This window comes from Microcebus murinus, chromosome 21 (assembly GCF_040939455.1).
Source record: "Microcebus murinus isolate Inina chromosome 21, M.murinus_Inina_mat1.0, whole genome shotgun sequence".
Lineage (NCBI taxonomy): Eukaryota > Metazoa > Chordata > Mammalia > Primates > Cheirogaleidae > Microcebus > Microcebus murinus.
Genome location: NC_134124.1, coordinates 31,718,745 through 31,745,650, shown reverse-complemented (window position 1 = coordinate 31,745,650; position 26,906 = coordinate 31,718,745). Strand labels below are relative to the sequence as shown.

Sequence of the window (26,906 nt, the reverse complement as noted above, 5' to 3'; positions counted from 1 at the left end):
GAACCATCCCTGCATCCAAAAGATCATGCATCCCCCCGTGATCATAGTCAATGATGCTTTTAATGTGCGGTTGAATTTGGTTGGCTGCATTTTGTTGAGGATTTTTGCATGTATATTCATCAGGGATATTAGCCTATAACTTGCTTTTCTTGTAGTGTCCTTGTCTGGTTTTGGCATAAAAGTAATGCTGGCCTCATAAAATGAGTTTCTTCACTTTTATTCGATTTGGGGAAGGAGTTTAAGAAGTGTTGTTACGAGTTCTTTAAATGTTTGGTAGAATTCAGCAGCAAAGCCATCAGGTCCTGGAGTTTCTCTTTCATGGGGGACTTTTTACTACTGATGCACCCTCCTTACTTGTTACTGGTCTATGCCGTCTGCCTCATTCTTCAAAGTACGATTCAAATGTCATCCCTTCGGAGAAACTTCCCTAAATTCCTGCAGGCAGAACTAATCACAGTTTCTCTGCTTCTTCTATTCCCTTTTCCCCATACATAGCTAGAAAGCAGCTCTGAGACAAGCACAGTGGCGTGTCCATCTCCAGTTCCCCTGGGTAGAGTAGCAGCTCAATGAATGTGGGCTGCACTCACTCAGGGGTCAACAAACGTTCTGTGTAAAAGGGCCAGATAGGAAATATCTTAGGCTTTGCCAGCCACAGGGTTTCTGTGGCAGCTGGCACACTCCCCTGTTGTAGCTCTGAGGCAGCCTTGTGACAAGATGCAAACTCTATGCAAATGATAGGCATGGCCAAGTTCCAGTAAAACCTTATTTACGAACATGTGCTATAGCATGAAGTACTCAATAAATATGGAATGCATGAATTAGGTACATTTCCTTCTCACCCCCATCCCAATCTCCTTGCAAAGGTAGAAAGGCTTCACTTGTGTTGATGTCAAGTTCATTAGCCATTGGGTTAACCAGATCACCTGCCTCTCGAGTATGGAGGACGTAGGAGGAGGAAGAGATGGGCGGTGGTCTCCAGAGCTTTCTCTGCCATCTGCGTACAAGGAGACAGAATGAGTTTGCCTCAGCTCGTCTTGGTGCTCCCAGGGCCCAGCCCGGTGGCTGGCAGGTAGAGGGTGCCCAATAAATGCAAATGACAGAACCGCATGATTAACCAATATGTGAAGGACAGTGGCATGTTTTCTGACTGTTACCTTTTCTGAACAAGGGGAAGAGGTGGCTGAACAGGGTCCCCTGCCCCCCTGGAAGAGCCTGGTGAGTCAGCCTTTCACAAGCAAGTGGACAGACCCTGCCCCTCCCCACCTTTGGCTCCAGCCTCTCCCCCTCAGCCCATCCCCCAACCCCAGCTACCTCCCACTCCCACCTTGCTTTTGCTCACCAGGGGCTTATGGTTGGAAAAAAGCAGGAGAGTGAAATGGGCCCTGATGGCTACTTAGTCGGAGGTTTTGTCCATCACTGGGTCTTCCGGAGAGGCCATATCCAGGAGATCCTGAGCACTGGTGGCCAGTCCACTGAGCACTGCGAGGGGAGCAGGGAGTTGGAGCTGCCATCACCCTTCCCTCCCCACGGAGGAAACAGACACACAGACATGTGCACACAGTCCCCCTCCTGACTCTAAGAGGGTCTCTGGGGCCCTGTGCTGGCAGCACTGCCCATTCACCATCTCCCCAACTATCCTCCCCTGATGTCACCTGTCCACCCAGAGGGACAAAGAAATTGGCGAGGCCCTCAATACACACAGCATCCCAATCAAGTTTGGTCCTCGCCCCAAACCAGGCAATGGAGCAGAGCATCTGTTCACACCCTGGCCTGCTCCCCGCCACTTCCCGCCCCTTCCCCAGGCTTCGGGGATCCACATTCAAACACCCCGTCTTTTCCTGCCCTTCTTTGCTCCCTCCCTGATTCCCGCAGAGCTTTCCCCAGACCCCGGACCCTCGTCCAGACACTGCACCAACATGTCCTCCTCCCAGGTCTTCCTCAGCAGGCTCAGGATGCTTTCCCAGGTGGTACCAAGGTACCTGGCTGTAGCTGGGAGGAAGAGAGCAAGAATGACAGCCCCATCCTAGCAAGGGGGGCCTTCCAGCCACGCTGTTGTGTAGGAGGCCTTACTGATTAGGGGCCATGAGGCCTGGCTTCTGCCCCTAGTTTTGCCTGCAAAGAGTCTGGGAACCTGGAGCAAGGTACTGCATTGATCTAAATTCCAGTTTCTGCAGCTGTGAAATGGGACCACAGTCCTGATCTGCCTGCCACAGAGCACTGGGAGGGTAAAGCTCCACGTCGGTGCGAGCACAGCACACAAAAGCTGGGGCTGCCACCACCTGCACACGCGCCCCCTTTCAGGAACACTGGAGGAACCTGAGACATGTGCTGTCTCCGCTCGATGTGAGAGCATTTGTCCTGATGAGGTCAGGGGACACATTTCCAGCCTCTGTTGCTGTGTCCCCTGGGCTTGCCGTGTAGCCCAATCCTCGTGCCTTGTCCTTTGGAACCCGATGCCCAGAAGGCCGGCTGACTCCCCAGACTCTCTTTGGCCCCAGCTCCCAGTGGTCAACAAAGGGCAGGGACTGTCATTTGCCCAGCGACTTGATTTGCTTTTGATTGAGAGAAAGGAGTAGAATGGGTAAGAGAACTACTGCTGCCACCAGGTGCCACAGGGACAGCGTGGAGGATGCAGATTGTGTGCTGACTGTCTACCTCATCCTGCTACACGGGTGCCTGCCAAGCCTCCCATCCCATCCACAGCCCCAGTGTGCCCTAAGCAATGTCTCCTCGCCGCCACCTTCGCCCCTTCCCGTCACTGCGGAATGGGGCTTTCTGTTCTACCTTGTGCTCCCATCTTTGCTCCTCAGTCTTCCCCCCAGCCAGGTCTCTCACAGCCAGGTACTCTTCATTCAGAGACATTCCTGTCCCCAGGAACTCCTCCTGAGTTCCCATCAGCCCCACAGGCATCCTGGTTTGTGCCCCTCCTCCTGCCCACACCCCGCGATGGCCCAAGTGGAGCTGTCCCCTGAGAAGAACTAGGAGAATCAAGACCCCACACAGGCCGAGTGCACTCTGGGAGGTCAGGGCGGGCGGATTGCTCGAGGTCAGGAGTTCGAAACCAGCCTGAGCAAGAGCGAGACCCCGTCTCTACTATAAATAGAAAAGAAATTAATTGGCCAACTAATATATATAGAAAAAATTAGCCAGGCACTCGGGAGGCTGAGGCAGGAGGATCACTTGAGCCCAGGAGTTTGAGGTTGCTGTGAGCTAGGCTGACGCCACGGCACTCACTCTAGCCTGGGCAACAAAGCGAGACTCTGTCTCAAAAAAAAAAAAAAAAGACCCCACACAGCGCCCCCTCCCCTGCCGCCCCATCCTCCTCTCCCACGGACTCTCCCAGTCCCATCGCAGGGTCCAGACCTGGGCGGAGGCTGAGGTCCCCCACTGCCACCAGGAGGCTCCTTAGGGGCAGTGTGTTGTCCTCTGATTCATACAACAGCATATCGATTATCATTCCTGGGTTGCGGGACCCCAGAGCCGCTAGGACCGAGGTACACGCGTCCGCCAGTCCTCCCTGAGGCTCCTGGAAAGAGAAGGACCGGCTGTTCCCAGGCTCATCCCAAGACAAGTCCCCAGGCTTGTGAGAATCAGCTTTGCTCAGGAAGTGACTCTCTTCTCTCAAGAGGCCAGGAGCTCACTCACCTCCACCCCGACCCATCCATCACGCACCTCCCCAGCGCTGGAGGGCAAGAGCTTCGTGTACAAGAGGACAAGCATGCAAGGAGGGACAAGGTCTCAGCCTGCAATGTCTCTCTGGCTTGTGTGTTGGGGTGACGGAGGGGACCGGAGGTTCCAGAGCACAGAGTGTCCCCTGCAGCTGTGAGTGAACCATCAGGAAGGTGGGCAGAAGTTGTGGAAGCAACTTGGGAAAGTCCCTGGGAGGTCAGAGGTCTAGGTCTCGAGACAACGGTACCAAGGGAAGGCAGGTAAACCGGAAGAAGGGTACCTCCTCGTAGTAGTTAACCAGGAAAATAAGACAGCAAGTTAGCCCAGCGTCAGGAAAGTAAGTGCAAAAGCACGTGGCCGGATAGACAGGTAGTTGTCATGAATATTCAGTGTAGAGCTGGGCTAGCAGGCAGGTGAGTGGATTTAAACAGGCTAGAAAATTGATAGGGAGGATTAGTTGAGTCACAATAACAAAGGTGACTGCCTACAGTATCCCAGGAGGAGGTTTAGGACACAATCTGAGGACCAGGTCAGATGCCCAGACCAAGCCCAAATCCCTCCCATTGTCATCTCGGTCCTTCGCCCCCTTGGCTCGCCCCTTCACTCCATTACTGTGTCTTCCACCTGCCTAGGTCACATTTCCTGAGGTGTGCTCAGGGGACAAGATATGGGCTCCATCACACTGTTGAGAAACTTAAGGCACTCATACCCCAGGTCCCACTTGGTTCCAAATGTCATCACCCACCAAAAGAGAACTCCTGGGCTCAGACCTGGGGTCCTTTCTCTCCCCCCTCCCCCCACCTAGAGGCAAGAGCTCCTCATCTGCAGGTAGGTGACAGTGATGTCTGCCACCGTCTGGCACTGTGCGCATGACAGCTTGTCATTTAAAATTTTGATTTGTAGCAGCTTGAGGGTCTCTAAGATGTCCGTATAAACCGAGAGGAGAGAGGATACTCAAGAAGAAAGGGAATAATAAAGAGAATGGCAATCTCTGGGAGAGGAAGGAAGAGGAGGAGTGAATGTACAAAGAGTTTTTAAAGCTGGGCCAGTGGTTGTGGGAGTGGAGAAGTTCTGGGTCACACTTAGGATATGGGAACCAGACCTGGAGCCGTGAACGAACTGGACCAAGCCATGCTGTGCTCACAGGAAGCTTTGCTGGGTAGGTGCCCAGCCAGCTATGTGGATGGAGGTGTCCGGCCTTGACTGGAGCCAGAAAGATGTCTGAGGTGTGCTTACCTCACCAGCTGCTTGGAGTAATCCCACAAAGCTGTGCTTGGGCACATCTGAGGCGTCAAATTCCAAGTCCCTCTCAGAGGACTCGAGTCCTCTCAGGAGAATGAGGCACCCATGACTGCCAATATTTCTGTAAAGAATAAAGAGGGAGGTTTCTCTTCTGCTGAAGGTGGTTATTTTCTTAGGTTATTTCATCATGGGTGGTGAAAATACGCAAAGAATAAGGCTTAACCCTTTGCACTCGCTTGCTTTATTCTCATTATCCACTCGACGTTATCCACACTCGACATCCGAGTGCAAAGGGTTAAGAATCAGAAGAGGGGCCTGGCATGATGGCTCATGCCTGTAATCCTAGCACTCTGGAGGCCAAGGAGGGAGGATCCCTCAAGGTCAGGAGTTCAAAACCAGCCTGGGCAAGAATGAGACCCCGTCTCTACTAAAAATAGAAAGAAATTAATTGGCCAACTAAAAATATATAGAAAATATATAGCCGACATGGTGGCACCTTCCTGTAGTCCCACCTACCCGGGAGGCTAAGGCAGAAGGACTGCTTGAGTCCAGGAGTTTGAGGTTGCTGTGAGCTAGGCTGATGCCACAGCACTCTAGCCCAGGCAACAGAGTGAGACTCTGTCTCAAAAAAAAAGAATCAGAATAGGTAAGTTTGGCTCTAGATACAGACTTTGCGCCTCCTTAAAACACGTCCTTAGGCAATCTGCTTAACTTTAAGGGCCTCTATTTCTTCACATGTAAAATAAGTATAATAAAAATTAACATGAGAATCAAAAGAAGTGAGATTATGTTCTATTAGGTATCAAATTTCAGGATCTCAGCCTATCTTTTGGATCACATCTTTTCCCTTGAGCTCCTAAGTGCCTTTTATCAGTGATAGAGAATTGCAGGGGTGAGGAGCGTTGGTCCACAGGACTATGAAAAATTACTATAAACCACAAACTTATCTTATAGTCACAGATACCCACGATCTTAGTTAATAGGGGTAGTAAAGAAAAAACATAGCAGACCGTGCGTGGTGGCTCACAACTTTAATCTTAGCACTCTGGGAGGCCGAGGCAGGAGGATCACGTGAGCTCAGGAGTTCAAGACCAACCTGAGTGAGAGTGAGACCCCATGTCTACTAAAAATAGAAAAATTAGCCAGGCATTGTGGCACGCACCACAGCCGCAGCACTCTGGCACAGGCAACAGAGCGAGACTCTGCCTCAAAAAAAAAACAAAAACAAAAAACCATGGCAAATTAATTTAGGCCAGGCTCAGTTTACTACCAGCAAGGATTGTTTGTTTATTTATTTAAATGTTCTAATTTATCTTCATTAAAGACTTTATTTCACCTCCCCATGTCTTATGGAATGGACTGTGTCTCCCCAAATTCTTGCGTTGAAGGCCTAACCCCCATTGTGACTGTATTTGGAAATAAGGCTTTTAAGGAGGCAGTTAAGGTTAAACGAGGTCATAGGTGTGTGGTCATAATCCAACACAATTGATGGCTTTATGAGGTGAGAGGGAGATCTTGGTCCACTATGGGAGGACAGATAGATGGTGGCCAGAAAGGGACATCACCGGGAACCACATCTGCCAGCACACTGATCTCAGACTTCTCAGCCTCTGGGGCTGTAAGAAAATAAATTTGTCTAAGCCACCTTGTCTGTGGTATCTTGTTATGACAGCCCTAGCAAACTAAGGCAACTGTCTTCTAGGTACTAGAACACCGCTATGCTCCCAGAATGCTCCACTGCACACCTGGAAAACACACAGCCCCAAGAGAACAGCTTTTCCGCACCTGCTGTTAACCCAAAGCCACATCATACTGAGTGCTGCCAGGCTCCTGCAGCCAGGGGACAGCCTGGCCCGTGACAGCCACATTTTCACCTTCCTCTCTCCTGAATCCCCTCCCGTCTCCATCCTCTGAGCTGTCACCCTGGGTAGGACCCACTCCTGTGACACCTCCGCCAGCAATCTGCTCAACCACATTCACCCCAGTCTCTTTATGGGACCCTGCTCCTCCCTGATCGCCAGTTCTAAGGGCGAGTAGAACGGCAGACCCTTTAACAGGACGGGCTGTAGGGTCAGAATTGCCTAGACAGGGATCCCAGCTGTGTCCTTGCTTAGGTTAGCTTCTGGAAGCCTCAGTTGCCACATCTGTAAAATGGACCTGGGTAATAGCGCTCACCAAAGTGCTCTAGACAAGATGGGTGATAGTGTCCCCAAAACTTTGCAGAAATCGCCAGAGAAGGTAAGTTTTGAAAGCACTTGGCCAAGCCGAGCCAGATTAAGGACAGGTAAAACCCATTATAACTCCTATGAGCCAGTGACAGTTCAACCGTAGGCGGTGCGTTCCTTGAGCTGCCGTTTCTCCCCTCATTGGCCTCTGGGCTGTCAATCAGACGCTGGCTCCGCCCCTGCAGTGCCAGACCATTTTTCCATCCCGATCCGCCCCGCCCCTTTGCAAACAGAGTCCCACGGGAGCATGGGGTGTCCCTAGCTTATCGCGATGCCAAGACCCCCGGCCACGGAGCATGCGCGCTCTGCGGGAGGCGCGCGCGTGCACGATACCATCTTTTCTGACAAACTCTGACAGGAAACTTTTGGTTCCCGTCAGACCCCTCCGTCCCCTGTCCGCGGGGCGGTAGCCCAGTGATGGGGCGCTCCCAGGCCCGGGAGAAAGCCGGGTTCCCGCTCCTGTACACGACGCCGTCGTCGGCGCGCCCTCCGCGCGCAGCGGGGCCGCGGCGCCACCTCCCCGCCTGCGGCTGCCGGGGAGCGCGTTTGTTCCGGGCGGTACGTGTCTTGGGAAGAATTCTTCCCCAGGGGAAAGTTTCTGTTCTGGGATTAGTCCAGAATAATTTTGGTTGCCGTGTGTGAAAACCTGAACCTAACTTTTCAGAGTTTTGTGTTACTCAAGGATGGAGAGAGGTTCGTTTTCAAGCGTGCTCCACGCTTTAAGAAGGGACCGTGGCCATTACGGTGTTCACGTAACCCAGGGACGGCCCGGGGCGTGGCATCAGGCCCTGGCAGAAAGGGAGTTCTTGGGGAGAAGGTTAAACTGAGGTGAACTGTAGGGAAAGTCGGGCGGTTGGTGCAGTTGCGGGGTTAGGAACCTGCTAGGTCCCAGGGAAACGGCTCACCGAAGCTGGCGCGCCCCGGGTGCCGGTGTGTGCAGTAAATGTGCCTGTGTTGGCGAGTGCGTCGCGTTCGCGAGTGTGCATGTGTTCACACGCGTGCGTGTGTCTGTGCGCGGGCGAAGCGGGGCTGTCAGGGCCGTCGCCACTCCTCTGCAGCCCCTTCCACTCGCGGGGAGCTGCAGCGCGGCCGCGGGCGCAGCTAGGGCCTTCCTGCGAAGTGCTGGCTCCGCGCTGTGGAGGCGCAGGTCAAGGCTGATTCTGGAGACGTGGCTCTGGGACAGTCACTTTTCTTCACCTTCCCAGGACAACTGCCCCGGGGGGACCTCTGGCAGCGGGTCGGGCGAGGCCCCAGGCGAGCAGGCCCCGGATTCCTGGCCTATCTCTTTAACCCGGCCGCCGGGTGGGAGCACGAGAGCCGGGTTCTGGGTGGCACCCGGGGCGCCGTCGCCGCCTCCGCCAAGGCAGTGGTTTTTCGACCCTGCCTCTGGGCCGCGGCCAGGCGCCTTGGCTGGGCGGTCCACCTGGCCTCCCTCCTCCTCCTCCTTTTCTTCCTGCGCAACCCCCTCCCCTTTATCCGCCCAAGATTACAGGTGGGCACTTCCCGGGTCTGCCCGGGCGCCACCTCCTCCCCAAGCAGGTCGCACCTGAATCCTGGGGCGGGAACTAGAACCTCCACCCGGGCAGGCGCTCTCGGTGCAGGACGCAGGAGCCAGCAGCAGCCAGTCCCCCTCCGACTCTCCGGTGCCGCTGCCGCCTGCTCCCGCCACCCAAGGAGGCGCAGTGCCACCCACTGCTCTGTCCCTTGCTTGTGCTCAGAGCCTGACCTTATCCCAGCGGAATCTCTTCATCCTCTCCTTACTTTCCGACTGCCCAAGACACTTTCTTTCCCTCCCGCCATCCCTCCCTCCCTCTCTCCCTCCCTGTACAGGTCGGGGTGGGGGAAGGAGGAGGAATTCTTTCCCCGCCTAACATTTCAAGGGGCACAATTCACTCCAAGTCTCTTCCCTTTCCAAGCCGCCTCCCGAGTGCTCCCGGTGCCCTCAACTCCTGATCCCCAACCGAGAGAAGAGCCTCTCCAATCTCAAGCCCTCTTGCTCTTCCTTGCTTCCCTCCTCCTCCTCCCCTCTTTCTTTTTGGCCGCCGCTGGATGTCCGAGGTTCACTGTGGCAGCGACGGCAGCCTAAGCCACAGCAGCCCTCGCAGCTCCAGCTTCCGCACATGCAACCGGCTTCTCCCGCACTGTCCCCTGATCTCGGGAAAGGAGCTGAGCAGATTCGGGCAGTTGAGGCGAAGCTGCTGCGGCGGCGCTAGAGGCGGCGGCGGCGGGAGGCGGGATGAGCGAGGAGCGCACGCGACGAAGGCGTCGAGCAGCCGTCAGCTCTAGCTCAGGGACAACCTACCTTCCCCGCGCCTCAGAAGAGAGGACGCAGCCGACGCGGGAAGCACAGCCAGGTTTCCCCGCCAGGGCGCGGCGATGCGCCGTGCATACGGAGCGCAGGAGCCTAGGCCCTGCGGCCGCTGCAGGCTGCCCGCCGGCGGCGGGGAGGGGATGGAGGGGGGGAGCCACGGCGAGTGGCCTCGGGAAGGCAGAAGGTGGGGTCGGGCGAAGCGCTTCCTTGGACTTTTCGCTATTGTGTGCGGCCCTGAGTGGCGCGGTGTGGCCTGGTGACTGGAAGAGACTGGGGTCCGACAAACCAGCGCTCGCCTGTGCTTTGCTAGCCGCTGTTGCAATTGCCCAGGGAGAGGGAGGTGCCGGGGACCGGGGCGCTGAAGGGGCTAGTGTCCTAGGGACAGAAGCTCTTTCTCCGGCCTCCTCCCGCGCGGGCCGCTCCAGCTCCGGCTCCCCCTCGCGTCGCGGCGGCACTGTGCAGACCCCTCGCCTGTCCGTGGCGGCTGCAGCTCCGCGCTCCGTCGCCCCTGCGGGTCCGTGGAGCACTGGGCGGGGGAGCGCGGGGAGCGGGAGGCCCGGCAGCACCTGAGGCGGGCCCCAGCAGAGGCGGGAGCGAGTTGAGGATGGGCAGCGCTGGCCACGCACCGCTGCGCCCCCAAGCTGAACCCCGCGCCGCCGGCCAGCGCCCCGGCACCCGCCCCTCTGAGGTGCGGCCTGCGTTTGGCAGGGGCCGTGGCCAGCGCAGCCGGGCCCCCAGCAAGGCGGCCGGTACCTGCAGGAGCTACCCGGGTCGTCTGTGCAGCAAGAGCTGGAGTGCCAAGTGAGGCGCGAGAACCCCGGCCTGCCGGAGCGACACCTGGCGCGTGCCCCTCCGCGTGCCCCTCCGGCCCTGGACAGCTCGGCGCCATCCCTGAGACCGCCAGCCATCGCGGCAAATAAGCGGGAACCCGGGGCGGTGGGCGAGTGTGGGCTTGAGAACTTCTTGGGGACCCGTGTCCCTCGGGACTCGGCGGGGAGTGCCCTCGCCATCCAGGAGGCCGCTGGGCTCACCCAGGGAACCTGGGCGGGGTCGTGGCTCCGACCTGGAGCTTGGTGTCGAGTAGGGACTGGGCTCCCCAAGTAAGGGGGCTCCGTGGCACAGCCAAGCACTCCCGCCGTCCGGCTCGCCGCTGGCAGCCCGGGGATTCTGCGATGCCCGGAGCTGCCTTGTTGGATGTGGCCTCGCCTGGGGCAGGGAGCGGTCCAGGAGGGAGCGAACTGGGGGCCTTTGTGCAACAGGGCAGAGCTCCAGACCTAAGGCTTTTCGAGCTAGTGGGGAGCAGTTCAGCAGACGCAGATTCCGCACTCAAGCGGGCCTGGGTCAACTGGGGGTCGTGTTGCTCCCAGAACTGACCCTGGGCTTTGTCCAGCCTGTTGAGCCCTCCTCCCCCTGGACAACTCCGTCTCTTCCTTCAAGGCTCAACGTTAATTTCTTGGACTACCGCGGCTATTTGGAATCCAAGATTAAGTGGGGGGGGGCAGGACAGGTGGGACTACCCAGCGTCCTTGAGAGCCCCATGTAAAAAGCAGGTTTCTTTTACTTCCTGTAGGGATGGTGTGGCCTCTCTGAGCTACCCTATCCTGGAGGGGCCTGAGAAGGTTCCTGCCCTGCACATTGATGAGAAGGGCTTCCTGGTGTCAGGGTCTATGATGGGGACGTCCACAATTGAAGTGACTGCACAAGAGCCTTTTGGGACCAACCAAACCATCATTGTTGGTATAAAGGTAGGACCATGTTTTCCCCATTTTTGGAGCAATAAAAACAATAGCACTGAGGTAATATTTCTCCTCTCTCAGGTGTAAATGTGAATGTTTTCCTTCCAGCTGAGAAATTGGAGGTAAGAATTTATGTAAGAATAACTCCGGCAAAGATCTTAGATAGATAAAAATCCACAGCATCTTCTGGCCAACAGAGGCAAAGATCTTTGGAGATCATTGATTCCAAGTACCTTGTCTTACAGATGGGGAAACTGAGGGACAGTGAGGTCCATGATTTGCCTAAGGTCACACAGCTGGGTCGGGCACCACAGCTTCCTGTCCCAGGAGGAGGTGCGCTGCCCTCCGTGCCTGGCCACTGACATCATAACCATGATCCGGAGCCCCCCGCTCTGGGCCAGCCCCTCACCTGGAGCACGGTGGGTTCTGGGGAGCAGACAGATGCACCCTGTGACTGTGACGATGATAAGTGCTGTGCTGCCCCAGGCCTCTGAGAGTGGGTGGGGAGGGGACGGCACAGGCAGATGTGTGAGGTTCAGGGGCAGAGCCTCGGGTGGGAGCTGAGGGGCTGGAACAGAGGGTTTGGGGAAGCGGGGTCTGGCTTTGTGATCAGATCGTGAAATGCAGTGGATTCCGGGCAGTTCCGTGCAGGCTAAGAGTGTAGGCTCTAGAGCCAGGCTGAGTCCAATCCCACCCAACTCGCCCATCACCAGGCTGTGTGACCGTGGGCAAGTTAATGAACATCTCTGTGCCTCTGTTTCCTTGCCTGTAAAATGGACATAGTAGCATTGTGAAGATGAAATGAGTTTTTAATAACATATGCAAAGCACTTAGAATGGTACTTCACACCTGGCAAATGCTCAATATATATTGTCTGCCCCTGTTACCATTTCACAGTAAAGAGGTTGAAGCCCATGCTAGACTTCCTGGATTTTATTTTTAAAGAAAGCATGACATATATGAGGGGAGTGTTTGGAAAGGTTGCTCCACATCAGGTGCAGCTCCAGAGAAAGGGGGTGACTACAGGGGAACCAGCAAGCAGACTGAGGACAGGACCTGGCTAGCACCACTGGGTGGGGCAGTGACCATCTGGAAGTGGCGGGCTTTGAGTTGGGAGTTGGTAGAGGAGGAGGGAGGGAGGGAAGCATGGAAGGAGTTATGGGGAGTCCTCCTGGCTCTGCCCTGTAGGTTGAGGAATGGCTCAACTTGAATCTGGAGCCAACACAAAGGGGGAGACCCCACAGGCCACGTGCTCTCTTGCAGGCGGCAACACCTGAGATGTGGTCCCCGTATTGCTCAGCAAGCCCCTGCCCTGGAACAGGTACCTTGGCCCTGGCCCAGGGGCACATTCAGTAGAGGGGAGTGTTTGGAAAGGTTGCTCCGCATCAGGTGCAGCTCCAGAGAAAGGGGGTGACTGCAGGGGAAACAGGAAGCAGACTGAGGACAGGACCTGGCTAGCACCACTGGGTGGGGCAGGTGACCATCTGGAAGTGGCGGGCTTGAGGGGAGGGAGGGCTGGGGTGACCAGGTCGATGATGGTCCTTCACTGTGGCGTGGAGCACAGAGGTGGGGGCCGGCATGGGGGGAAGGAGGTGAGGAGTCTGGGCCCAGGGAGTTAGAGGTGGCTGTGGCCTAGCCAGGTGAGGCTGGGGGCCCACCGGGAGGGGTGTCTGGAGCTCTCTGGGGGAGCTGGGGGCCCGGTGGGACATGGGGTGGAGCCTCCAACCCAGAGATGGCCTTTGGAGCCCTGGGAGTGGGGGCAGCTCCCAGGCTTGCGCAGGGCAGGAGAGGTGGGGAGGCCTTGGGCCCCTGCTTGGAGGGGGAGGAGGAGCTGGGAGAAGACTGCAGCTGGCAGTCGGGAGGAGAAAGGACACCCAGGGAACCAGAGGCGGGGCTGGGCAGGGGAGTAGGGTGCAGCCTCCAGTCAGTGACCGTGATATCCTGCAGGAAGAGGTGGTGCTTTGGCAGCAGGAGCCCTGGGGCAGTTCGCAGGGGAGGGAGGTCTTGTCACCTAAGGCTCTGCATTGGCCACAGCCTGGGAGCTGCGGGGGCTCTGGGAGCAGGGAGAGCCCCACCCTGCTCTCCAGGAGTTCACATCCTGGAGAAACGGACCTGTGGGGGCAGGGAGTGCCGGTGCCTGCTCAGAGGGCAGTGGCCTTCCAGCTGGAGGAGGCAGCCTTGGGCCTGAAGGGCAGATGCCAGAGGAGGCTGGGGGGATGCGGCCGAGGGGACACAGGGAGGCCTGCAGCCCGGGGAGGTTTGGGGCTGGGCCAGGGGAACCCTGTGAAATCAGGGCAGGCTGGGTCCTGGGGCCTGTCACTACCTGGGCTGTGTGAGTTCACATTTTGCTCACGTGGACTCGTTCTGATCAAGTGACAGTCAAGCAAAATGGATGCTTCTCTCTTTTCATAAATTCACTAACGATGAAGAGATCGCGGCTGTCGAAGAAGCCAAAATCCACAAAATCCGCAGCCTGCCCAGCCCGATGAATGAATTCAGCTCCCTGGTCTGCTGCTGGGAGAAGCAGCTCATTCAGTGTGAGAACATTGGGCAGGGAAGTCTGACGCACCTGCACGGGAACCCAGTTCTGCCAGGTTCCACCAAGGCATTTGGCCTTGGAGCCTCAGTGTTCTCACCTGTGAAATGGGTGGCATGGTGCCCCAGCACACAGTGGGCGCTCAGTCAGCTGCCTTGGCTGCCTCCCCAGATAGTGGTGGGTGTCCCTTAGAGGATCGTGGCCCGTCAGGTCCACCCATCCAGACCAGCTTCCAGGAGGCCACAGGCTCCAAAGTGATTGTCACTGTGGGAGACAGAAGCTCTACCCTGCGAGGTACACATTGAGGGTCTCTCGTGGTCTTTAGAGAACCTGGGAGGCTCCGGGGAGCAGGTAGGTGGCTTCTCCTGCCCTTCTTAGGGGGTCCTATCAGCTTTTCCAGTTCAAACTCATACCAACTCCAGCGAGAGCATTTAACCCACCTCTTCCACCCATTTCAGCCTTTCAGCCTTTTAGAAATCTGAGTCCTCCACAAGCCGAGCCAGGGAAAGGAATCGTCATAAAAGACCCCAGCTCCCAAAATTGCCTGTTCCGGAACTGGAAATGCAATTTCAGCCCTAGGGCACCAGAACAAAGAAAGCCAGTTTAATCCCAGAACACCATCAATCCCAGAACTAATGACTTAGCAGACTAGTCACCGATTTTGACTTTTATAATTGCTCTCCCAAGTCGTACATCACACATTCAACCCCATCCACTGCCTGTGACAGCCCTGGACAACAGCTGCCAGAAGTAACTGAGCCAATACAGGCTATTTTTCTAAAACTACTTGCACACCTTGTAGAGTTAAATACCACTCTCCTTGTTCTCATGCGTGGAGCAGCCTTTTTGTTTCCTGGTAACCTCCCCTTTCCTGGGTCAGTGCCAGGGACAGCACTCTACTGTTGGCCAGTGACACTCGATGTGTTAGTGGAGAACCGGTGCCCTCCTGGTGTGCAGAGACAGTGTGCCTTTGTCCCCTGCCAACAGGGACAGGAGACCTGCATTAGTGGGCCTGGTCTGTCTGCCGTGCCCCTGGTTGGTTGCACGCTCTAGAACAAAGGCTGAAATTCTGATCTGAAACTCCCCACGATTCAGAATAACTGCTTCTTTGTGTAATTCATCCTTGCCTATTATCAACTATGGCTCCATCTCCAAGCTCTGGGCAGCCCTGGGGCCCTGCATTGAAGGCACGTGGGTGCAGGTGGCTTTCTCGGATTGCTCTTGTTCTGGGGTCTGGGATCTCCTGGGCCTGGGGGTAGTGGCCAGCAGGCCTGGTCACACCCTCTCACTCCCTCCCCCTCTCTAGGTGAGTGCTCCCAGGCCCAGAGAGAAGTCATCACTTGCACCCAGAGTCTCTCCTGAGCTGCCAGGAGCAGTTCCAGCTGGCCGTCTCCGAATTCCCAGCACGTGATGTTCTCACGGTGGAGCCAGGCTTCGATGCTGCTCTGGGTAAGTTTGCCAGGATTGGAAAGTGAAATGGACTTGCAGAGAGTCCCTGCCCTGTGGACATCTCGGGTCTGCTGCGCGTTCAGCTCCCAGCAGCCACCAGTCTGGAGTAGCAGAGGTTGTCAGGAGCCCAACCCGGGATTGATGCCAGGGTCCTGGCCCCTGCGGCTTCCAGTGGCCGCCAGGAGGGCTTGGCCTTCCTGAGCTGGGTCATGACTGTTCTCAGCACCACCTACACACATCAGAAAGGACGCAGCGTTCAGAGCGGAAGACCCCGGGTCCGGAGTCCTCCTCTGCTGTTCCTGCCTATCCGCCTGTGGGGGTGGAGGCTGTTCCCCTCTAACCCTCCTCTCCTGAAATGCAGGTGACAGGCCTTGCCCTGCCTGCGAGAAGTAAGTGAGAGGCAGCTGGAGTGTCCTTAGTAGACAGTCAAGGGCTGTCCCGCGGGCCAGAGCCTGACAGCTGCAAGGCCGGGAGACCAGCGCGGTGGAGCTGAGGCCGCACCGTGGGCTGCTGTCGGGTCCAGGAGAGGCGTCCTGTGGCACACTCAGTGCTGGGCCTGACCTCAGGGCCCTCAGTTGGCCGTCCTGCTGCCCGATTTCGTTCCCAATGCTGCCCCAGGAAGGCTGCGATGTTATCCCTCTGGACCAAGAGAAACCGAGGACCAGCACAACGCCAATACGCTGGTGTGGCCGTGGAAGGGACTCCACCCTGGCACCCAGGTTCCAGGTCTGCGGAGCTCCCCAGGCCCTGCTCAACAGTGCTCATCCAAGTCCGGGCCACGGAGGCCAGCACAGGAACCAGGACGGTTCCAGTCCATGCCTTCATGGAACCTCCCACTGCGCCCGGGTCAGAGCTGTCCCGAGTCAGCCCTCCTTGCCCTGCAGCCCAGCGTTGGGCTGGGGTGTCTGCCACTTATTCTCCCTCATTTTGGGCCGGGCTGGCTGGGGCCTGTGATGCAGGGCCAGCCCTTTCGTGCTTCTTACTGCCCCAGGAGTATCACTTAAAGGAGGATCATGAGGTCAGCCATGTTGCAGCATTCCCCTGACACCAATCAGAATTTCAAGAAAAAGAAATGGAATATTTCAAGGATACACATGATGAGGTCTTTAAAAGCCTAAAGTTATTACAGATTTTCAAACTGTAAACGGAAAGGTCCCTGAAGCATTGTGCAGGTTTAAATTTCTAATAAACTAAATATCAATGTCTATAACCATGTAAACAATAAACACTTGTTTTCTTTGAAGAGGAAAATGTTCTTGGGACCCCAAAATGAAAAAAACACAGTAGGTTTTACCCAGCCAGGATTGGCCCATTTCTTGCTCTGACCTCATAAAGAGCCATTGTTCCCAAATTCCCTGCACCTATATAAGCCCTGGCTGGGCCTGGGGTTTCGGTCCTTGTTGCCCAGGAAGCTGCTTTTGGTGACCTGTGGTGTGTGACTGTAGTGATACTGCTTTTTCTTCGTTAGTGAGTATTGTCAGTGTAGTTAGTATAGTTAGCATTGTTGGTTAGTTGTGTTAACGTAGCATAGTTAGTACTGTTTGTTAGTTTTGTTACCATGCTGTAGTTAGTACTGTTTGTTAGTTTTGTTACCTTACTATAGTTAATATTGTTCGTTAGTAGCTTTAGCGTAGCGTAGTTTATATTCTTTTTATTAGGATAGTATACTTACTGTTGTTCTTTTGATGTGTTAGTACAATTAGTCTTGTTAGCCCATTTAGCATTATTTATTAATATCGTTGGTGTAGTTCTTATAGTGTAGTTAGTACTGTTAGTACCCTTAGCCTAGTTAGTGTGGTTCAGAGTGTTCATTACTTAATAAGCACAGTTAGTATAGTCTTAGCATAGAGGGGACCATGGTGCATAACTTGGACTACAGTCTACCAGTAGAGGAGTTGCACAATTATAACATCCTCAGGAAAATTGGCTATGGCAGGCAAGGCCACGTGATGCTGGCCATACACATTCCAACTAGGACCAAGGTGGCCCTGAAAATGATATCCAAGAACACCCAACACACCACGGACTGGCTCCACATGGAGATCAATGCGATGAGGGCCCTCGATCACCCCAATGTCCTCAAGCTTCTCAATGTCATCGAGAGTGAAGATACTGTGTGGTTGGTGACAGAGTACGCCAGTAGTGGGGACCTTTTGCAACACATAAGGAGTCACCAGCGCCTGAGCGAGGAGGAGGCCCGTCCCATATTCTGCCAGCTGCTGAACGTGGTGCAGTACTGCCACGAGAACCACATCGTCCACCGCGACCTAAAGCCCCAGAACATTCTACTGGACGAGCACATGAACGTTAAACTAGCTGACTTCGGCCTCGCAACGACTTTCAGTGAGGAGAATTACCTGCACGATTTCTGTGGAACTCCCACATTTAGTGCCCCAGAAATATTCCTGCACAAGGAATATGTGGGACCCGAGGTGGACGTCTGGAGTCTGGGTGCTGTCCTCTACCATATGATAGCCGGGCGTCCGCCATTTGTTGGCGGCAACTTGAAGCAACTGAGAATGAACATCACCCAGGGAAGATATGAAACACCTGCATTCTTTTCTCAAAAACTAAGAGCACTTTTGAAGAAGTTCTTCACCATAGAAGGCAAGTTGAGGCCCACCCTCCCTGAACTTATAACCGATGTTTGGATCCAGGGTAAGCAGACACCAGAGATGAGCAGGAAAGGGACACTGGCTGTGAGTCTGGATGTGATCAGGAAAGGCAAAGGGCTTTTGACTCCGAAGGCAAGCAAGAAAAGCACAGTGCCTTCGAGTCTGGAGGTGACCAAGAAAGGCACAGGGCTTTTGACTCTGGAGACGAGCAGGAAAAGCACAATGCCTTCGAGTCTGCAGGTGAGCAGGAAAAACATATCGTATACGACTCCAGAGGTGAGCGGGAAAGACACGGCAGGGCCTGCTACTCCGGAGGTGAGCGGGAAAGACACGGCAGCGCCTGCGACTCCAGAGGCGAGCGGAAAAGACACAGCACCTGCCAGTCCTCTAGGCAGCGGGCAGAGTAGTCCTAGTATTAGGCTAGCCCCCCAGCCTGGCCCCGTGGCCTCCCTGTTAACACACAGCGGCAGCAGTGATGGGGAAAAGCAAGGAGGAGGCAGCTCTGTGCAGGCTGGGCAGCCATATGGGAAGACCTCCCCCTCCCCCTCCCCGTCCCCCTCCCCCTCCCCCTCCCCGTCCCCCTCCCCCTCCCCCTGGGAAGAGGGCCGGGACCAGAAGGGGCTCGCTAGGAGACTTGGCAACTTACTCCTAAGAATCTGCTGTGTCCTGCCGGCTGGAAAGATCTGCGGCAGGCGAAGACGGCTGAACAAGGTGGTGCCAGTGACTCAGGACAGCTGAAGCGGCAAGGCCAAGTATGTGGGGCGGTCCAGCCACTCTTCCTGCACCTTATGTTATTATGGTCATTATTTTTATGACATTATTTTTGTCATAAAATTTTTGTCATATTTATGACATTTTTAACAGACAAGTCACAGATGTGCACATGTATGCGGTACACTGTGAAGTTTATATGTGCACTATGTGGAATGGTGACATAAAGCTAATTAATGTATCCGTCACCTCAGACGGGCAGACACAGCGTGATGTCACTTGTTGAGTCTGCACAGCTGACCTCATGGAGGTAGAGCAGCTGGATGATGATGAGCGGGTGGGGGTGGCAGAGGGAGGGCACGGGTAGTTGGTCACAGGGGACAGAGTTTCAGACAGACTGGAAGAAGGAGCCCTGAGGTGTGTTGCACAGCAGGGTGCGAGAGTGCATGAGAATGTCCTGCACATTTCAGAATACCTGAGGGTCCCCTTCACTTGTCTTCTTGCCTTTAGAATGGAGAGCAAGAAGACCCTGAGCTGCCGGGATCCTGACAGCGTGGAGTGGGAGGTCGGCCAGGCGGGGACACACAGCTCCGGGTGGGAGCCAGCCAGAAGCAGCCCGCGGCCTTCAGAGGCATCTGAGCACAGCATTGTGAGCTGCAATGCCGCCTGGAGCCCTGGAGACAAGAGGGCCCTCCGCCCCACCCGGTCCCTTGGTTCCCCATTTTCTTTATGCTTAACAGCCCAGTGAGCAGTCACCCAGGGCTGCTGTCCCTAAAATCCATCCCTGGCTCTCACCCCTTCAGCAATGCCTGTCTTTCTTTTGTTTGTTCGTTTTGGTTTTTTTATTCTTATTTTATTTTATTTAAATATTTTAAACTTATTTTACTTTTATTTTTTTCTCTTTTTTTTAATTTTTTTTTCTCATTTCCTTGCATATGTAGACTCGTATGTTTTGTTGTTTCTCTATGTCATCACACATTACGATCCAAATATGGGAGGTTCCGATACCTTTGAAGTATTTTGGGAAGTAAGTTCATGTCTAGGGACCCATAGTTCCAATTCTCTGGGAGCTTTTGTCCTTCTGAGCTCCTGTGAACTTACAAGCTCCTCATTAGGTTGGCTGAGATATGTTCCTGGCTCACTTTTACCTCAAGGTCTCAATAGATCATTTTGTTAAGGAGGTAGAATGTTCCAGATCGGTATTCTATTCCCTTTCAGTTCTTTCTTGAGAACAGATGGATGTTGAAGGATCCTGTCTTGTCTTGTTAGTTGACTTTCTGCGGTTTGCAGAACAGAAGACAAAGGTGGAAACTGAATTGCAGTGTCCTGGATTCTGAAGTTTCTAGTTATGAATCCTTGTGCCAACCAGGAGAAAGAGGTGAGTGGAGAAATGACTATATTTTAGTCTATTGCTTTCTTTGATATTGCTTCAATTCACTGAACACTTTTGAAGGGCATATTCTATTGGATTCAGTGAGAAGTAGTGTGAGCATTCCCTTTTGTCTAGGTTAATAACAAATTTGTTGAGAGGGTCATCCCTGCGACATCTTGCATCATTGCTGTGGATCTTTCTGGTTACAAAAGAGGCAGAGGGAAGATTTGGAGGAGAACTTAAATTTTGCAAACAATAACTTTTTCTCCTGTTTTGATTCTGGTTTTAAGTTAGAGGTTGTATACCTCTAACTTTCCTGAAGAAAAGTGTGTGCAAAATAATGACATAGAACTTGACAATAAGGGCTTCCTTGGGTAAGATAAGAAAGAACTACAGTGGATGATGAGATTTACATATATTTCCTGTTGAAAAATTTATTGTGATAGAAAATTGCAACAGTTTTTCAAGACTAAAACTGTTGTGTACTTAAAATGGGGAATCCTCAAAATGTAGGCCGGGCGCGGTGGCTCACGCCTGCAATCCTAGCACTCTGGGAGGCCGGGGCGGGAGGATTGCTCTACGTCAGGAGTTTGAAACTAGCTCTGAGCAAGAGTGAGACCCCGTCTCTACTATAAATAGAAAGAAATTAATTGGCCAACTAATATATATGTAGAAAAAATTATCCAGGCATGGTGGCATATGCCTGTAGTCCCAGCTACTTGGGAGGCTGAGGCAGGAGGATTGCTTGAGCCCAGGAGTTTGAGGTTGCTGTGAGCTAGGCTTATGCCACAGCACTCACTCTAGACTGGGCAACAAAGTGAGACTGTGTCTCAAAAAATAAAATAAAATAAAATAAAATAAAATAAAATAAGGAAACCTCAGAATGGGATTATCAAAAAGATAAAATGAGAATTTCCTCAAGGTTTAGCCTGATTGATTAGTCCAGTTGATTTTGGTGCCACTGCACATTGATTTGTGGTGTTTGTATTTTTTTTAAAGAGCAACTGAAATGAATAAAATATGCTTTGTAGACTTTGGATATTGGGCTCTATAGATTTTTAGATTCAGCATTTAAGTATTTAAAAAGTCAAAATACATGAAACCTAAACAGGGACCATGAGATCCAAATATTTATCTAGCTCATTTTTCCTACAGATGCATGATTGATTTGGAATAGGTGAGTTCTGACTTTATCCATCATTCATCACAGTACATATAAAATATAGTGAGAACAGTTATAATAGCAAAAAATTAATAGCTATCTAAATTTGTCCTTCAAGTCAGAATTGAACTATTGTCTTAGTTCCTAACCTCTGCTCTTATCCATGTGTTTATAGGAAAATTGGAAATGTTTTACTTCTAACTAACTTGATTTTCACCCTAGGAGGTTATCTTTTGTATTTTAAATTTTCCCCTGGCAGTTTTATTCTATATGGGAATAACTCCCTGAAGGACAGACCCTTTACTGCGTTGAAATCAGACTGGGTGTCAGGTGTACTACTTAGGAACGTGCGTAGGCAGCTTAGTCTCCCATTTCTGAAACAGGAAGGAATAGCTGCCCTACTTGAATAAGATAATGCTTGGAGAATGACTGTGGAAAGTTACAGAAGTGGTAGGGATTCTTTTGAAGGGTAGCATTTGAAAATAAGGGGAGAGAGAAGAAATTGTACTGGACTACCTACTAAATGCCATAGCTTTGTCAGGCACTTAACATATATATGTTAGCTCCTTTAATCCTCTGACATAGGCATTGTGGTCTTCCTTCCATAAATGAGAAAACTGTGATTCAAAGATGTAACCTCTGACGTGTGTGATGTTCAGCTCCAGTAAATGGTGGCACCTGGGTTTGAATTTAATTTTAATTCCAAAGCTTATACCCTTTCCACTACCATGTGCTATCCAATACTTTATAAAATATTTGATACAAGGTGTTTTTCTGTTATGTCCAGTGATCTGAAATACAGGTTGGAAGTTAGGTATTTATTTATTTATTTATTTATTTATTTTGAGACAGAGTCTCACTCTGTTGCCCGGGCTAGAGTGCCGTGGTGTCAGCCTAGCTCACAGCAACCTACAACTTCTGGGCTCAGGTGATCCTCCTGCCTCAGCCTCACGAGTAGCTGGGACTACAGGCATGCACCACCACACCCGGCTAATTTTTTCTGTATATTTTTAGTTGGCCAATTAATTTCTCTCTATTTATAGTAGAGACGGGATCTCACTCCTGCTCAGAGCTGGTTTCAAACTCCTGACCTGAAGCAATCCGCCTGCCTCCGCCTCCCAGAGTGCTAGGATTACAGGCGTGAGCCACTGCACCCGGCCTGGAAGTTAGGTTTTGAGAAACTTTTAAAGTGGCCCTCCAAAGGTTATGAAGGGATGGCAAATGTGTGCCTTCTGTGACTGATACCCACAGACAGCTGGCCCCCAAATCAACCACACAGTTATGCCTTTGGAGATTCTATCACATCCAGAAGTTCCCTTATTTGTTGAATGAGAGGGCTAGATGAAATGATCTCTGAAGTTTTACTGAGCTCCAGCATTCTGATGGTAAGAAGGAAATAAAACACACATATAAATTCCTTCCTTCCTTCCTTCCTTCCTTCCTTCCTTCCTTCCTTCCTTCCTTCCCTCCTTCCTTCCTTCCTTCCTTCCTTTCCTTCCTTTCCTCCTTCCTTCCTTCCTTCATCACCTCTTAGACACCAGGTACTAAGCACTGTCATCAATCTCAAGAAATATATTTGTTAGATGAATTTTCTTTATTTATTTTTCTAATGTGGAATACATTTAAGAACCTGGAGTACCAGAACTTCTTAGAGGAAGAGATAATTACATTTCCCATTTAAGCCTCCTGCCAGCCCTCATGAACTTACTTCTTTTTTTTTATTTTTTTGGACACAGGGTCTTATTCTGTTGCCCAGGCTAGAGTGCCGTGCCATCAGCCTAGCTCACAGCAACCTCAAACTCCTGGGCTCAAGCAGTCCAACCGCCTCAGCCTCCCCGAGTAGCTGAGACTACAGGCATGTTCCACCATGGCCAGCTAATTTTTTCTATATATATTTTTTTTTTCAGTTGTCCAGATAATTTCTTTCTATATTTTTTTAGTAGAGATGGAGTCTCGCTCTTGCTCAGGCTAGTCTGAAACTCCTGATCTTGAGCAATCCTCCCGCCTCGGCCTCCCAGAGTGCTAGGATTACAGGCGTGAGCCACTGCGCCTGGCCATCAACATGCTTCTAAACATGTTATAAAATTAAGTTTTCAGTTATGAATCTAAACTTTAACCCTTTGCACTCGGATGTCGAGTGTGACTCGACACAGCATCAATAGCAGCTCACACCATGAAAAATTATAGAGATTAAAATTCTTCTTTGAATGTATCAATAATTTGAAATATAAAAAAATCGAAATAAATAAGTTCGTATGCAAAGAAACTCCAGTTTTCATAAAATCTGGGTTATTTAAAAAATTAAATCCTGAGTAGAATAAAGGAATCAAAAAAAAAGCAAGTGAGTCCAAAGGGTTAAAAAGGGAAATGAAAATATGAATGAGGACAATCAAGGAAGAACTAATACTTTTAATAAAATGCAAGTGTTGCAAATATTAGCATGATCATGCTGGTAATCTTCTGAAATTTCAGATCTTACAAATGCAGAATTCCTACTGTCACCTTTTCTCCAGCTATATAAACCATAAACACTTAGAACTAGTTATGTCTCCATTACACATGGGTTTGTAGTGTAGAACCAAATTCTATTCTGGCAAAGGAAAACCAAATATACGCTTCTGTGGTATTGCATTTGTTGATATAGTAAAACAAAACAAGCCCTCTGAACATTTTGTTTGTTTTTTGGAGAAATAATATAACGAAGAGTGTGAAACAGGAAAACAATGTGAAAGCCAGTGTTTTCCAATATGTACAAATCCTGCATCTGTGCTGGTTTCCAAACTAAACTCCTAACCTGTTTTGCAGCCTTTGTGGAGTTTGATTAGAATGATTAAATAATGTGGGTTTTAAAGAACACTGAAAACCTCCCAGATGGATGTGACACAGCACAGCTAATATGTTTCTTCCAGGTGTAGTCTCAGAAAAGTGTTTCGGTTTACAAGTAACACTGGCCTGAACAACCAAGGAGAAAGTTTGCTTTTAACAAGACCCAAGTGATGATCATGATATTTTGCTCTTTAATTTATGATGTGAATTTTATTTCTCAGGCTTTTTGTAAATGAGATGCTCATTTAAAAGTCATCTCATTTGCAGGGCTTTCTCTCTCTTGAAGAGGTTTGCTTTCTCTGACTTTGAAATGCAGTGAAACCCCTTTAGGAGAAAAAGCCCTCTCTTTGTAGATTTCAGATACACCTAGATCATATCATGCCCCGAATCCCAACAACTGTACAGCAAAAGCCTGGGGTAGCACCATTAGCCTTTTCTGGTCAATAGTCTCCTACCCTCGGCCCCACCTACCACCCCATTCCCATTCCCAAGGTTTTCTGTCTTCCTTGTTTGTGTGATTTACTACTGGGTAAACTGCAATCTCACAACTGCTCCCAAAGGTTCAATCAGATGGTGCTTCTGAACTAGAGAATTCTGTACTCTTATAACTCACTGTGCACCATCTAAACAGTTTCTTCAAAGCTTCATTCTAAAGGTCATGAATGTCCTGGAATATTTGCATTTTCTGAACCTTCTGTGAGCAGGAGCTAACGCGAACAAAGACTTTCCCTCTTAAGGGTTTCATCTTGTCATCAGTGAAGGAATATCTGTGGCAGGCACTTCCAAGTACCTGGATGACTCCTCCAGGGGGTGTTATTTTCCAGATGAAACCAGAGTAAGGAAAGTCATCAAGCTAAAATGGCAGAGCAGGAATTTGAACCTAAGCTTTCCAGAGTAGAGTCTGTGGTCCCTCAGACCCTCCTTCTCTCCGTGCAGCAATGCTCTGAAAGACGGTGCGACTCTCTGGGCACTCCTGGCTTTCACGTCACTCGTGCCCATGTGACTGGAGTAAGACAGTGCTACTAACCACTGACAGTGAAGATTACTTTTTGGAGCCACTGAAAACTAATAAGCGACAATTCATAGTCCCCAAATCTGACAGTTAGATAGAACTCCTAAAGGCTACCAGGTTTTCTTTTGTTCAGGAAACTTAGCTGAATCGGTGACGATCTGAGTCTCCTAAAATATGTTCTGTGGTAGCAAATTCTTGTGTACTAAGGGGGGTAACATTGTTAAGAGGATGGGAGCACAGTCATCAGAGTCAAACAGAGCTGGGTGCAAATCCCAGGGCTACCACTCACCTGTCTGCTGTGTGACTTTGAGTTATGTATGTAACCTATGTAAAACCTAGTGGTTCATGTGCAAAACAAGAGAAATAACTACCCCACTTGATAAGGCAGCTGTGAGGATCAAAGCAACACAAGACTGATTTGGCCCAGTGTCTGGGCTATTTTTAATGCTCAATAAATATGAGCTAACTTTACAATCTTTTAGAGTTCGGGTTAATCCATGGGACCTGTGACATAGTGATGCCAGCTGAGGGAGATATTATTAGGTGAGAAATCTTGTGGCTTATTGCACCTATTATCTCCCTGTCTGTCCATCAACTGTCATCTATATCCATCTATTTTTTACTAAGCAGATGGAAGGGAGAAAGAGGAAAGTTTCATTTGGCATTGCAGACACTTAATACATGTCATTTTAGTATCTCTGTACCAAGTACCCACTGGCTGCTAACCCAGATAACAAAAGTAAAAGGCAAAGCAAGTTATCCCAGCTTAGGTTACTTTGTGTTGATGTAGCCTTGGGAAGATTCGCATACACAGAACAATATGTACTATGTTTTCTTTATCCTGAAAGTATAAACACATGCTTTCCTAGAAGGTAAATATAGGCAGGGGGGGTGATGTGTTTTTCTTGTGTTGAGGGATTGGAGTAGGGGTGACAAAACAGGAAAAGCTAATTATTATTCATTATTAATTATAGTTAATAATGTATATTCTATATTAATTATACTATTGTAGACACTCACAGTGTCCATGTCTGGAAGGAGCACTGACGATTTTTGCCAGCCTTTTCGCTCCTGCTTTAGGTGAACTAATTGACAGGTGATTGCTTTTGACAAGAAACAGGAAATTGACCAAGTAAAAGTGCAAATATTTTTTATTTTGAACTACAAGTAGATTGTTTATATGTTCCTTTTTACATTTAGGTTTGCTTTTGGCTGCCAATATAGGTTACAGGTGGTTTGTAAAGTAAAAAGCAATATATCAACATTAATTTTTGTACCTTGAGTTGTGAAATGGAAAAAAAATCTTGATCATTTGAAAAACATTAATTTCCCAAACTACTAATTTATGTAATTATGGACTGTGGTGATAATTCTTTTATTATGGGCAGAAATAAAAGCAAAATATCTTTTTCTAAAGCATTTTCATGCATTTCAGATGAGATCTCTCCAGGGGAGTCTTTTAGGGCCAGGGGTTGCATCATGCAGTGAAAAAAACAATAGGGAAGAAGAATCTACTCAGAAACACAGAAGATGAGTCTTAGAGAAGAAAGAGGTTGTTAATATAATCTAGATACCTTATCTGCAAAGCCAGAATGTCCTGTAGTGCAGTCCTTACAAGTAACCTCTGGTAAGAAACCCTAATGACTTCCTTTTTCATGTTGCAGAAAGCAGAAGCCAACTAGAGGACAATGGCCAAGAGGCAGACATAACTGGGTGAGGAATAAGATGCCATCTATATGTGTTCTTTTTTTTTTTGTAAAGAAAAAATTCTGGTTTTTGTAATGGGAAAAGTTGTATTCATTTATTACATGAATTTCTATCTTCTGGTTTGATGAATCTTTGAAAGGGGTGAGGTTAAGGTAAGTGACAAAGTCTCACCACTGCTTAGCATTAGGCTCCAGGTGTTCACTCACAACACTTTCCTGAGGTGACTCCTTTTCCTTCTCTTATCAACATCTGAAGAGTCTCCACTCTTCCTTCTGCTGGGGCAACAATGAGATGGCTTGTTTAGTAGATATTAGGAAGCCTTGGAAATTGATT

The 26,906-nt window shown here is 50.8% G+C and overlaps 1 protein-coding gene and 1 long non-coding RNA gene across 2 annotated transcripts; one reads left to right on the top strand and one right to left on the bottom strand.

The window, feature by feature from the left end:
* Positions 1-779: 779 nt before the first annotated feature.
* On the bottom strand, positions 780-10,355 carry LOC105880150 (uncharacterized). The gene is made up of 5 exons (XM_075996003.1): positions 9,439-10,355; positions 4,906-5,032; positions 3,364-3,526; positions 1,340-1,479; positions 780-994 (listed from the first exon to the last, which is right to left on the bottom strand). Exons 1-4 carry the CDS (start codon positions 10,353-10,355, stop codon positions 1,394-1,396), a joined length of 1,293 nt encoding a protein of 430 aa, XP_075852118.1. The 3' UTR covers positions 780-994; positions 1,340-1,393.
* Positions 10,356-10,888: 533 nt separating this feature from the next.
* Positions 10,889-12,079, top strand: LOC142863047 (uncharacterized). The gene is made up of 3 exons (XR_012913931.1): positions 10,889-11,192; positions 11,265-11,305; positions 11,429-12,079. It is a non-coding gene; the product is annotated as an uncharacterized LOC142863047 (long non-coding RNA).
* Positions 12,080-26,906: the final 14,827 nt, after the last annotated feature.